General features: G+C 37.7%; 1 protein-coding gene across 1 annotated transcript in view; it reads right to left on the bottom strand.

Moving 5' to 3' along the window:
• The window catches only part of LIPC (lipase C, hepatic type), a 51033-nt gene extending 44063 nt beyond the window's left edge, over positions 1-6970 (bottom strand). The window contains exon 1 of the mRNA XM_040077351.2: positions 6863-6970. Coding sequence (XP_039933285.1) covers positions 6863-6944 — 82 coding nt within the window. The 5' untranslated portion in view covers positions 6945-6970. The remainder of the gene's footprint in view (positions 1-6862) is intronic.
• Positions 6971-12316: the final 5346 nt, after the last annotated feature.

Genomic DNA, 12316 nt, shown 5'->3' on the forward strand with positions numbered 1-12316 from the left:
AAGAGCACTGCTAATTCATATTGTTATTTCTTCCTCACGGTTCAGGCACTGAACATTATGCTTCAGTAAATAGTAATGAGTTTCAGAAATGCAGTAGCTTTCATATCTTTCTGAAAATACTGATAAGTGTTTTAAATAGTATCCGGCATTCCTACAAATAATTAAACTTTTCTAACAATTTTTTTAAGATATTAAGTTCTCTGGTGAAAGCATTACCTGGATAATACCATTCAAAATTATTTTCATAGTGAATAAAAATTGCCCAAACATTTCCTTCTCAAAAAGAGAATCAGTGCTTCTTCCATGTCCCTTTCCTTCCTAGTGTCAAACCCTAAAAAGCAAACCTTGAAGGCATTTGTACTGTCATCCTAAGTCAAAAGTACAAGTGACATAAATATGAAAACCAGCAGAACTATATCATCACAACACAACACACACACACAAAAATATCAAATGGAAATACAACAAACCAAAATACTAACCTCTTCAGTATGAATATAATTTTCTAACATCTTTTTTTTGTCAGAAAGTCCACATATTTAATTATTTGTAATTTTGTAACACCTCACAGAATTCCAGTCAAAGGTAAGTTCTGGACAAGTTTTAGTCTCCAGACGTGATAATTACCTGGACAGTATATTAATTATACAGTGTTTTGCCTGGTAAATAAATGAGATTGTATTTTGAATGTGTGTATATATATATACACATGTACATATATACATATATATTAGTACAACTAAGGAACATACACATACCACTGCCACCCCAATTTGACAGAATCTCTAATTTGAGTGACTTTTGGAAATGCAGACTGGCAAACATGGAATGGAGTTAAACCTTCATTGATGTCCTCCAGCATCCCTTATGACCCATTGCTGCTGAAAGGGAGAAGAGTGGTGCTTGAAAGAATTCTTCACTCCGACACTACAGAGTACTTTGAGCCTGAGATGCATAAAGTAGAGCACAAGTGATCTAATATAGACAAGATTTAAAATGAAAAATTGCCTCTCAGCAGTGTTTCTATCTAATGGTTTAGCATTAAGATATGGGAGAACATGCCAGTGTAGCAGAATTTTAGGGCAGTTTGTCAACTCCAGACACAAAGCAAAATCAAACATATGTGTATGTTTTTATTTTTGTCCTTGGACCTGCTCTGACATCATCTCCTCCATGGTTCAGTGCCTCCCTCTGTAAGCAATATACGAATTTAGAAAATGCTTTTCAGATCAAATATTTCAAAACAGCAGAAGTTCAAAGGTTTGTCTCATAAAATTTGGGTTTTCAGATTGGTCATGCTGGTTTAATTCCAGAGAGCATTATGTGTATAAACACCATGTTTCCTCATATTCAGTATTTCCACATCTCTTTTGTTATTTGTTGCACTTGGAGCAATACCAGGAGTTCTGGAGGCCAAATAGGAGCCCTGATATAAACAGTATTATTGATAAAATATTCAAAAGATTTTACTGGACTGGGCAAACAAACCAGAGAATTTCTGTAATTTTAGCCAACAACTCCTGTTTGTGCAACCATCTTGTTTTAGAAGCATTTCAGCACCAGCAAAAGCTTTTGTTGGCTGATTATAATGGGTATGTGTAAGGGTGTACAGTCCTAATGCAAGTAATGCTTTCTGGGAATATTAGCAATTGTAACAATTTTTAAAATATTGAAAGGAACAAACAACAAAGTTGTCATAATATGACTTTAAAGCCAGTATATTTTTCTACAAGAAAGGCTACAAAGCATGAAAGAGGTCATTTTAACTTGGAGCATAGACATTAAACAGGTTGTTTGGGGGTTTTTTTGGGTTTTTTTTTTTTGCAAGAGTCATAATTCACATTTGGCCTGTGGCCAAAGCAGTGAACTTTATCACCCAGTCTTGGCATGTGCAGATAGATGGTCCCTTCTGTCTCTTTTGCCAGTTATTGCTCATGTTGCCAGGAAATCTTAATCATGCTGCTTGGAAGTGGCTGCTGGCCCATCCACCTGCTGCCAAGCTCTTCCACTGTGCAAGGAGTCCAACCCAGCTTCAGCAAACGGACTCTTAGCTCCATCTAACATAGGAAAAAGGTCACTGTGCTAAGGCCACCCAAGGGCACCATATGGTCGCAGGACTTACATCATCACTACTGCACTGCTGTTGGTGCAACCCTATTAATAACCCTGAAGATTCACATGGACTTGGCAGAACTAGGTTTTCTAAAAGGAAATGTAAACCTAGAGTGAACGACAAAATAAGAAAATAAGAATGTTCTCTTTAATAATGAGTTGTAGAATGGTTAGGGTTGGAAGGGAACTTAAAGATTGTCTAGTTCCAGCACTCCTGCTACGGTCAGGGTTGGCCCTCAAAGGTCAGGCTGCTCATCCTGACCATCCAAGGGCCCCATCCAACCTTGTCTTGAATGCTTGCAGGGATCAGGCCTCCTCAACTAGGCAACCTCTTCCAGTGCCTCACCATCCTCTGAGTAAAGAATTTATACCTACCATCTAATGTACAAGTACCCTCTTTCATTTTAAAACCACTGCCCCTTGTCCTGTCTCTATCTGCCCATACAAAACGTTCCTCACCCTCCATTTTTACACCCTCTTAAGGTACTGAAGTGCTGCAGTGAAGTCTCCCTGGAGCTCTTTCCAGGCTGAATAACGCCAGCTCTCCCAGCTTGTTTTCACAGGAGAGGTGCTCCAGCCCTGTGATCATCTTTGTGGCCTCTGGACCCACTCTGACAGGTGCACATCTTCCCTGTGCTGAGGATCCCAGAGCTTGATGCAGTATGTTTTCCTTGATACTTTTCCATTGAAACAATGTATCTGTATTTAAAACTAGTTCTGGCCTTCTCTATTTTGAGAGAAAGGAAGACAATGAGTTAAGCAGTTTGATTGCAGTGCCACATTACCAAGAACTGTTCTATATGTTCAGGTTTTTCCAGTCTCATATGCAAGCACTATTCAGACAGCAACAGTCAGAAGAATGTAATGCTCAAGTCATATGAATTGCAATCCACTGGTGAATTTAAGCTCCTCATTAAGATGTTCAGTCACTTGCATTATTAGAAATATTAAAAGTTGTTTTGTGCATGGATAGTTCCTTTGTCACTTGGGTTCCTATTATTGTCTCTTTGCATGGGAAAAGCAAAGGGCCTTCTGTTAGTTAAACTATGATTTTATTTTTCATCCTGTAGTGAAAATTTGTGTCTGAAATTATATTCATAGGTTTTTCCAGATGACAAAAGGAAAAATAACTGGGTTAGATCATAGAAATTTTGGTAGAATTCTAAGATTCTTGGGAGCAATGCAGATCTTAAACACAGCCAGTGAGAAAATGGCAGCAAATAGTTTTGCAGAACTTTTCCTGATAATATCATAACACAGATCGTTAGTGTAACTGGTATCTGAACTTTCAAATTCCAGGAAATCTTGGACCATTATTTTTGTATGTCACAAAATTTAGGTCCTGAATCCCTGTTTAAGTGATCTAACTAGAAGTGATGCGAATTTAAACACAGGAGGTGATCAATGAGCCCATTGAAGTAAATAAGAAATATTAATGATTTTTTCTATGGGCTAACTTTAGTTCTCTATCTCTACAGTTTAAATGGTTTTTGAATCTTCTGTGCTTTTTGTGTTTCTAATAGCTTTTCAACTTCAGGTAGAAATTATTATTTTGGTAGTTTTTGGATCTGATATTGCATTTTGTTGAGGAATTTTATATAGACTTTGATATATATTTGCTATACCAGACATCTCTTGCATCTGAAATCCACTTGGGGAATAAAGAAAACCTAACAGCTATTCAAATTTTAGTATAACCGATTTCTATGGCCTATGTATAATAATACTAAGGTGATGATAGCACTGCAGTACTTAAAACATAGCAGAACTGGATGACAGATGTTACCTTACTTTTTGGGCAAAAAAAGTGCAGCTCAACTGCCAGCTGTGAGACTGTCAAGTAAAAAGTGCTAGCTCAACAGCATGCATTTTCATGTCAACTACTGTATAAGTCTGCTCTGCACAGGGAAGTGGAATAATGGAAAATATTCCTACCTACTTTAATGTTTACAGGAGAAGAATCAAAATAAATAAGTGCTTATGCTGAAATATTTTTCACATGCTTGTAGAAAGAATCATCTTGGCTCAGTTTCAGGGATGTTATTTTTAGGTGCTTATTTCTCATTCTGGGATTCTGCTTTTAGATAATGAATCTTTGCCAGAAATGCCAAACTTCTTCCCTGCTATATAAATGTACAAGAAAACCATGGCATTTTAGAAACCCTCTGTGGTTTTTTGAGAATAATCCTGTGCGTGTTTTAAATTTGGTGTTGTCTTTTCTTGGTAATGCACTTCATCTTATTCTACATAATTAAGTATAAAATAAGAACCTACAATATATATTTTTGTGCATAACTTGATCAAAAATGTTTTCATACACTCATCTAAACTGATTTTTTAAGTTCTGATTCTGTAATGTGATTATTTTTACTGTGTAGGTGGATACAATGATACAGAAAAAAAATAAAGCAGTTGTTTTATTTTCTGGATACAAATGAATGAGTAGGACTTTTACACAGTGATTGTTCTTTTAGAGAATACCTCTCTCATAGGTAATTGCTTGTGCTAGAATTATGTACCAGACACTCAGCCCTGGGGAGGCTTTGCTGTCCTGATAGTTGTGCTGTTCTATGCTGCAGTTCCTGTTAAAACAAGAGCAAGCAAGCTCCAAGGTAGAAGGATATTCAGGTAAAGCAGATACAATGCTCACAGAAAGCTGTCTCCAGTTGATGGCATTAAAAGGCTTCTTATGCAGAGCTAAAAGCTTTGCTCCCTTCCTTAGTGTGAGGTAATGCCTTACTGTCATTTGCATCTGCCGTTGTGGCAAGCAAGTCTGCCTCAATGAGAAGTGAAATGAGGAAAAAGACTCCCTGAGGTTCCCAGGTACAGCCAACACACACAGAACCAGCAGAGCTTTGCTGACAAGTCAAACAGAAATAAGGCAAGGCTTTGAGAACTGGGAATTACATTTTCTTCTGGGCGTGGTTAGTGTGGCTGAGGTTGGATTGGAGAAGGATACCAAGGGAGTGAAAGATGCAGAAATACTCATTAATGCCCGTTAAATACTCATAAATGGACAGTTGGAACTGGAATTGGACTAATTTAAAAGTGACAAGAGATGAGGGTCTTAGTTCAACATAAAGGAATACCAGGGGCTTTAGCCTTGTAACTACCCCCTGAAGCAGATCTAGTTAGGCTGTGGGGAGCCTCTGGAAGAAAATACAGTAGATTTTTTTGCATTTTTAGAAATAAACCTTCTCTGCTTCTGAAATCAGTCTCTTGCCTCAACACACTACAAGCTGGGCATATCTACTAGGGCCAATGTGACATGTGACCTGTTGTTTGTGGTCCACAAGTAAGGTTTTAAATGGCAGAAGCAATGAGCAAACAAGTGACGTCCATGATACAGGAGTCCTAGGTCATGAGGGGAAAGGGGATGGAGAGAGTGAAGTGACTGACCTTGCTGTAAATGGTGCCACAGGTCGTGGGGAGGAGAACGTGAGCTGCATGAAGCAGGACCTGTGGCTGTGAAAGAACGGGGAGACAGTGCCTTCCTCTCTGCCTTGTGTGGCTGTGGGGAACTAAACTTTGACCACACACTGGAATCTGAATAGATCTGAGCAAAGATGATGGGAGAAACCTCAAACTAAAGTTAGTGCTCTTATTTTTGTTTTCTCAGAAATACAGAATTGGTCAACGTTTCTAAATAGCTTTCTAAGGTTCAGCAACTGGGAAGGATGTGCGGGTCGTGTCTGGTAAACCAGGCCAAGATAGGCATTAATTGACGTTTGTCACAGTGTTTTAATTCAGGGTTTTTATATTGTCCAAAGTTAAACCCAAGGGGAAATTTAATGAGCAGAATCAAAGAAAGGTGGTGCTACCTCCTGTAGACTGAAGTCACTATGCCTAGTGCATATAAAGCATTTTTGTTGCAAACTGTTAATATAAATTAACAAAAATACAAAACACAGCTGCTGTAAGGGGCCATACTTCTGTGAATGTGAATATCATGCTTGATTTCCAGCCAAGGAGAAAACTAGATTTATCCCCTCTAAACTTCAAGTATTAGAAATGCATTTAGATAAGAAGGAAAACTAGTGTTTGCTTTGTATACATCAATAATGAGTTCAAACATGGCATTGTCTTTGTCAATCACATCTGAGAGGTTTTAAGAAATGCAGTTGTTTGATACCCTGTCTTACTCAGCAGTCACACAGATACTGATAAAACGTGCAGTGTCACAAATGCAGAGGAAATACTTGTAAAGTCATCGCAGTGGTAAAGACCCTTCAGAGTACTGCTCAGCAAAACCTGCTGCAGATGTATCTCTTTCACTCCAAGATATTCATCCACTTGAGATGAAAGGCAATCTGCATTAGACAACTCAGAAAATGAAAGCTTAAACACTGTCAGGTGTCTGGAAATTTTGATTCATAGTAGGAGACTAAATCTGTCACATAGAATAATTCCAGCCCAATAAGATTATGACATTATCAATTCAGTGAATATTTTCAAATCAATGCATTTTAAAATTCACTTCATCACAAGTTTTGTTAAAGGTCAGATTACCTTAATTCTGTAGTCTCAACATGTTTCCCCTTGGGAAATATTTGTGGTAATTATGAACAATTACATTTTCCAATAAATACAGACAGGTATAAATGCCAAATTTTAGGGAACATAGCAACCAAACCCAACATCCTGATGACCGGACTATACTACTAAATCAGTAGTCAGTACTACTAAATTTTTATAGCATAAACATTTTTTTAAAGTGCATGATCAGTATTTAAATTTGATAGTATATTACCTTTTTTCTTTCCTTCATATGTATTTGCTGAGACGATGATACAAGAAAGCAATAAAAATGAAAGGAGTTGCAAACTTTTCATTTTTTCTTTCTTTGAGTGAGAGCTCTGCTAAGTTCTGCCAAGAGATGAAAAAAGGAAAGAATTAGCAATGCTTTGCAAGAAATTCTTTGCCCATTAATCATTAACCTTGATTTCTTCTGTCCCCTGCTCCGGTTTTTCCTTTTATGGAAGGGAAATTGGAATTTGCCTCTTTCCAATCTCTTAATTTTTATTTTATGCCACTTGTGGCAGAAATAATTTGGAGCTGGATCCTCTTACCTTGCTCAGCTGTGCTCAGCTCTGAACACAGACTTGAAGGCATTTGTTCTACAAAATACTGCTAAAGGCCAGGGAAACCAGCTTGGATTCAGCTGGTCACCAGCTCGGTCTGAACACATTGCAAAATAAGGGCAAGAGCTGAAGGTTAGACTAAATATTTCATTAACATAGACAAATCCCAGCAAGACAATCATCAAAATTTTATATATATTAAACACTTTTCTTATTTCAGTGGTTCAATCAGTACCAGATTTTGGATAATCACAAAGTCTTTCCTTTCAAATTAACTGAACGATTTTTAACACATAAGACGTTTACTAATACAACACAATTAACTAACATCTCTCTCCACTTCCAATAAAAGAATCATAAGAAACTGCAAGTACTTAATGTAGGAGTCATTTCAGAGGAAAGATTTCTACTAAAATAGTGTGGTTTATACTGGAAATCAGAGCAGAATTTTAATTACAGCACCGTGTGTATGTATGCAATGATGAGTAGGTACATATTGCAGAGTGTGAGAGGACAAAAATTACTCTTGGATAGGCAGCAGGGATCACACCCAGCTGGATCTCCCAGATGAGCAGGACACCGTGCTGGCCTCTACCGTGGTAGCATCAGTCTGCAGCATCCCAGTTCTGCCACACCAGTCAATGGTGCTGAGAATGCTCTGGCTCATTTTAAAGGTACAAAATGCCAACTAGGGTGTAGCCATGGCAGCACGGGCCTTGGCACGGGCTGCAAATGCACCTGCATTTCCACTGGATTGCCACTTTATGTGGCTTAATGCTGCAAACCTCCATGGCTCCCTGCACACCTGAGCTAAGATATAATTAGCCAGATAGGTATATCATACCTTGCTTATATGCTTCGCACCATGGTGGAATTTTTCTTAAATAGGTGCAGGAAACTTTCTGTCACATTCTAAATCATTAAGAAGCCCTCGTGCACGAGAACGTGTGATAGTGTAAATTCTTGCTAAACTTAGTTTATTATGGATTTGCTAGTCATAGCAAATGGAGAAAATATTTTTAAGAACTCTGGTTCTGTGTCAAATTAAATGACTGCAACAGAGCTTATAAACTTGAAAAAGTATATTTTGAGTATTCAGTGAACCCCAGATTATTTATGAAGCCTCTTATGTTAATTACTAAATCTAGAATACATGAAATTATAGCCATACCATCCCAGCCTGAGGAATCTTTCATTTTTCTGTTGTTTTTATAATCAAGAACTATTTTAAACTGTCCCAGATAAAAGAGTTTTCTCTTTTTTAAAGACTATGTCTGATATGATCAATATGTTATAGCAGAACTGACACGTTAGACCAAAAAACAAAAAGTATTCTCAGCAGGGGAATTCTGCTGTCTTTGCTTGATGCATTGTTCAGGCATATGAGAGCATGCTTTGTGGAGAGGAGTCCATACTGCTGGATGCTGCATGAGGGCAGGAGAAAAGTGCAGATCAGCAGATCACTTTCTTTCCTTGCTCATTCCTAGCAGCTGTGAGTCCAGGGTACAGCAGACAGCTGGAAAACTCTCAAGCAATCTCTAAGGTCATACCAGTCACCACAGCTGGCGGTGATCTTGGCACACTAACATCTGAAGCACGTCAAGACTGATGGATCTGTGTGTGTGAGAAAGTATATTGAAAAAGAGGAAATACCAAAATGGAGGTGATAGGACCAAAATTACTCTTGATAAATGAAAAAAAGCTGATCACAGCAGTGATTTTAGTGAGCAAGAAAAGGAAACAGAAGATAGAACTTGGACAAGAATTTCAGCTTGCATGTTGAACAGGAAATGCTGTATTTTATTGAAGTTTAGACTGGTGGAAATTGCTGGTGTGATTTAGCAGAGCTTTGCAGTGAGCTTAGAATAATGTTGGCTGAAGATTATGTGAAGATGACAGATCTGACTGACAGGTTGAATAGTGACACTAGGCACAGCAATCAAGAAAGTAGAGAGCATTTAGAGGAGAAAGATTGCAAGCTTCACTTCCTGCAGACAGGAGTTGTTCTGGAACAAGGTAGATCTGTCAGGGACAGAACTGGCTGATGGATCTGTGAAGAGATTGCCTGAAAATAAAGTCTGTAGGGATCAATGTTTGGATTTACTTCTCCCTATGGAACCCATGTAGGAAGCCAGGATGACATTATGAGCATTTTATGAAGGATTGCTTAAAGTGGTAAAAGGAAAACTGGGAGAAAAAAGGTGGAGGAACCTTCCTTCCTTTGGCAGGTTTTGCTTCATTTGGCAATTCTGCATCAGTTATTGCTGATTTTTATTTGTCTTTCCAGTATTCACAGAATGTCAGCAATAATGGTGAGAACACTGAGCAGTGTTGGGGGAATAACTGTACAGCATTTGAATGAGAGGTTTCACAGTGCATGTTGAGGATGAGTTTATGTAGCACTAAATTGCCTGCTATGGCACATTAGTCTGCAGAGAGCAGATGTGATTGTGTTCCAGAGAAGGAGCTGCTCCCGATGGCCTCTACAGCATTGTCACACAATGTGTTTTCAGAGTGTGGGTTTGGGTTTTCTTTTCTTCTCCATTTGATTTACATGAGTAATTCCAATTACCTTTATTATCTGCTCATAAAGAAAAGAATGGGTCTTCTGCAAACATAATGATCATTAGAGGTAGGAAACTCCTGGTAAATAATTTTCTTGTGAATCCAAATATTGGAATTATAACCTTTGCCATTTTCAACATGTTTATCTGGCCGCTTGGTAACTACTTTGCTTGATATACTCTTAGAAGGGTTAATGGCCATTAGTATTGTTATTGCATATGTGATATTCTATGAATAAATAACCTAAATTATTTTAGGAATTAGTTACCCTAATGCAAAAAGCATAACAATAAAGAGTCTTTGGCACATTATGAGCGTAGAAAAAGTGGAGCCAGGTATTTACCAGAAGCAACTGTGCAATAGCTAGTCAGAGTTACTGGCAGCATGTTACATCACTTATTAAAATGGCTTTTTTCAGCCGCATTTGAATCTGCATAAGGTGTAGTGAGAGGAGTTGAAATATTCTGGGTGAAAATAACTGCAGAAAAAGGATAATCCTCTGGGAAAATGAGGGTGCTCTGGGTCTTCATATTATTTCCCTGTTTGATCATAAGAATGGTGCCTGAATGAAACTCGATACCCCTGAGACACCCCCAGTGTTTTGCCAGAGCCTTATGGACTATAAGGCTGCTCTGCTGCAGTCCTGAACCACTGGCAGTGACAAAATGCACAACACAGGTACTAGAAAATCAGGGAACTGACATCTCAGGGACTAGAAAGAAGGCTGGGAGGCTGATGTAGGAAAATGACACCCGGAATATGCAAGCTACACGGTGTCCTGATGTTACTTTCAAAAGTGAGTGGAAAGTTTACTCTTTAGAATTGGATATGTTTATTACTCATGCTTTGGATAAGAAAAGTACATAATTTGGTACTTGCAAAAATCTTGATTCTGTAATTAAGTTGTTTAAATTTAAGGTCTAAATATGGGCATGGTTAAGTACATTAATCTTAAAATTTAAAGGATCTATTTTAAAAAAATCTGTAGATATTATCTCTCTTCTCCATAACACCCAGCATTTGCAATTACTTCATTTTCCGCATTGAAATCACTCATACCTACTGTAGTGATCTGGATTCCAAATTTAGAAATAGATATTCCAAACTACTCTCTGTGAAACAGTCAGAACACGTGTTTTGTGTTGCATGGAGGCCACTGCTTTGCCAGCTTTACATGAAACAGAATATTTTCTTGAACACACAGTGGCCAACCCCAAATTTGGAGCTTGTGTCGATGTGTTTATATCTAGTTTGCATATACTGTATGGGCTTGATAACCTTCTCTCTTCTGCTGAGCTGCTCCTTGTACAACATATACCCAGGAGGTAGACTCTCAATCACAGTCCCCATCTGCTTCCTGGCTAATGTTCCAGTTACAGTTAGACCTCTTGCACATATTCACATCTAAAATAAAATTGATGGTTTCACTATTGGGAAACAGCGTGTGACTAATGATGCATTGCACCATGCAAGTTTTTGCTTGAATATCTTTCTAATCAAGTTACAGAAAGGAACACAGAGCAGAAATTTGTCAGGCATACAGTCCGGCTTTTTTTCCTGAAACCACACTGTTCATCAAGATGCTTTTCAATCACCTGAAGACCAGTTATATTGTAGTACAAGATGTTCTTTCAGGTTTAGAAGAGATTTTATGGGCCAGAACTTCAGCTAGCATAAATTGGCTTCTGTGCAGCTCTAATGATTTTCACCAGCTGAGGATCCGCCCTGTGTTCCTATAATAACCCTAGCATCTGAAAAAAGATTCATGTGATGGTTATGCTAATACATCTGTGGTTATAGAGTAAGAAAATTTTTATGTGGTTGAATTTTTAATACACTTTTTAAATTCAAAATTTATTCTGTCTATTTTATCTTTTCTAGGACTTTTAAATATCAAATAACTCTGAAAAGACATTTTTAGATGGACTTTTGTTTGTAGATTCATGGTCTATGTCAAACATACAGCAGCTGCACATGAGTCTGAAACTTCCTTTACAGCAATAGCTGTTGAGCCATCAGACTTTTCAGTATTAAATTCAAAACTAAATAATTGATCAGCAAACATTGTTTTCTGATATGAAAGAAAATCACTAATTTGCATGAGCATAGTGTTGTGAAATATTAATTTCTCCTGCAAGATATATTTCATACTCTGTAGCCCCTGATAAGGTAGTCTTCTTCCAAGACTCATCACCCAGAATATTATCGGACTTTCCTTGGAAGCACATTTGGGACTAGGAATGGCATTCTTGCAATTTCAAGTTTTTCCACAAGTTTAGCAGATTTTGTACATTTATGCCTTTCAATAATTTTTGAAATGTGGTGCACTAAGTAATTCTTATTATAAACAGCTGTAAACAAAGGAGAGAACCCAAATACAATCACCAAGCATAAATATAATTGTATAATAAGTAGGTCATCTGCTTCTACTTCAGACTTTAAAAAAGGCAGTTTTTGTTTACTTTGATGTTCGTGGAGTGCTTTTCATAACAATTCATTACTTGTTTAGAAGAATGCTGTTTCTTCTGGGTTTGTCTGTGTTTCTCATGTGCGCACTG

Source organism: Hirundo rustica, chromosome 13, assembly GCF_015227805.2.
Source record: "Hirundo rustica isolate bHirRus1 chromosome 13, bHirRus1.pri.v3, whole genome shotgun sequence".
Lineage (NCBI taxonomy): Eukaryota > Metazoa > Chordata > Aves > Passeriformes > Hirundinidae > Hirundo > Hirundo rustica.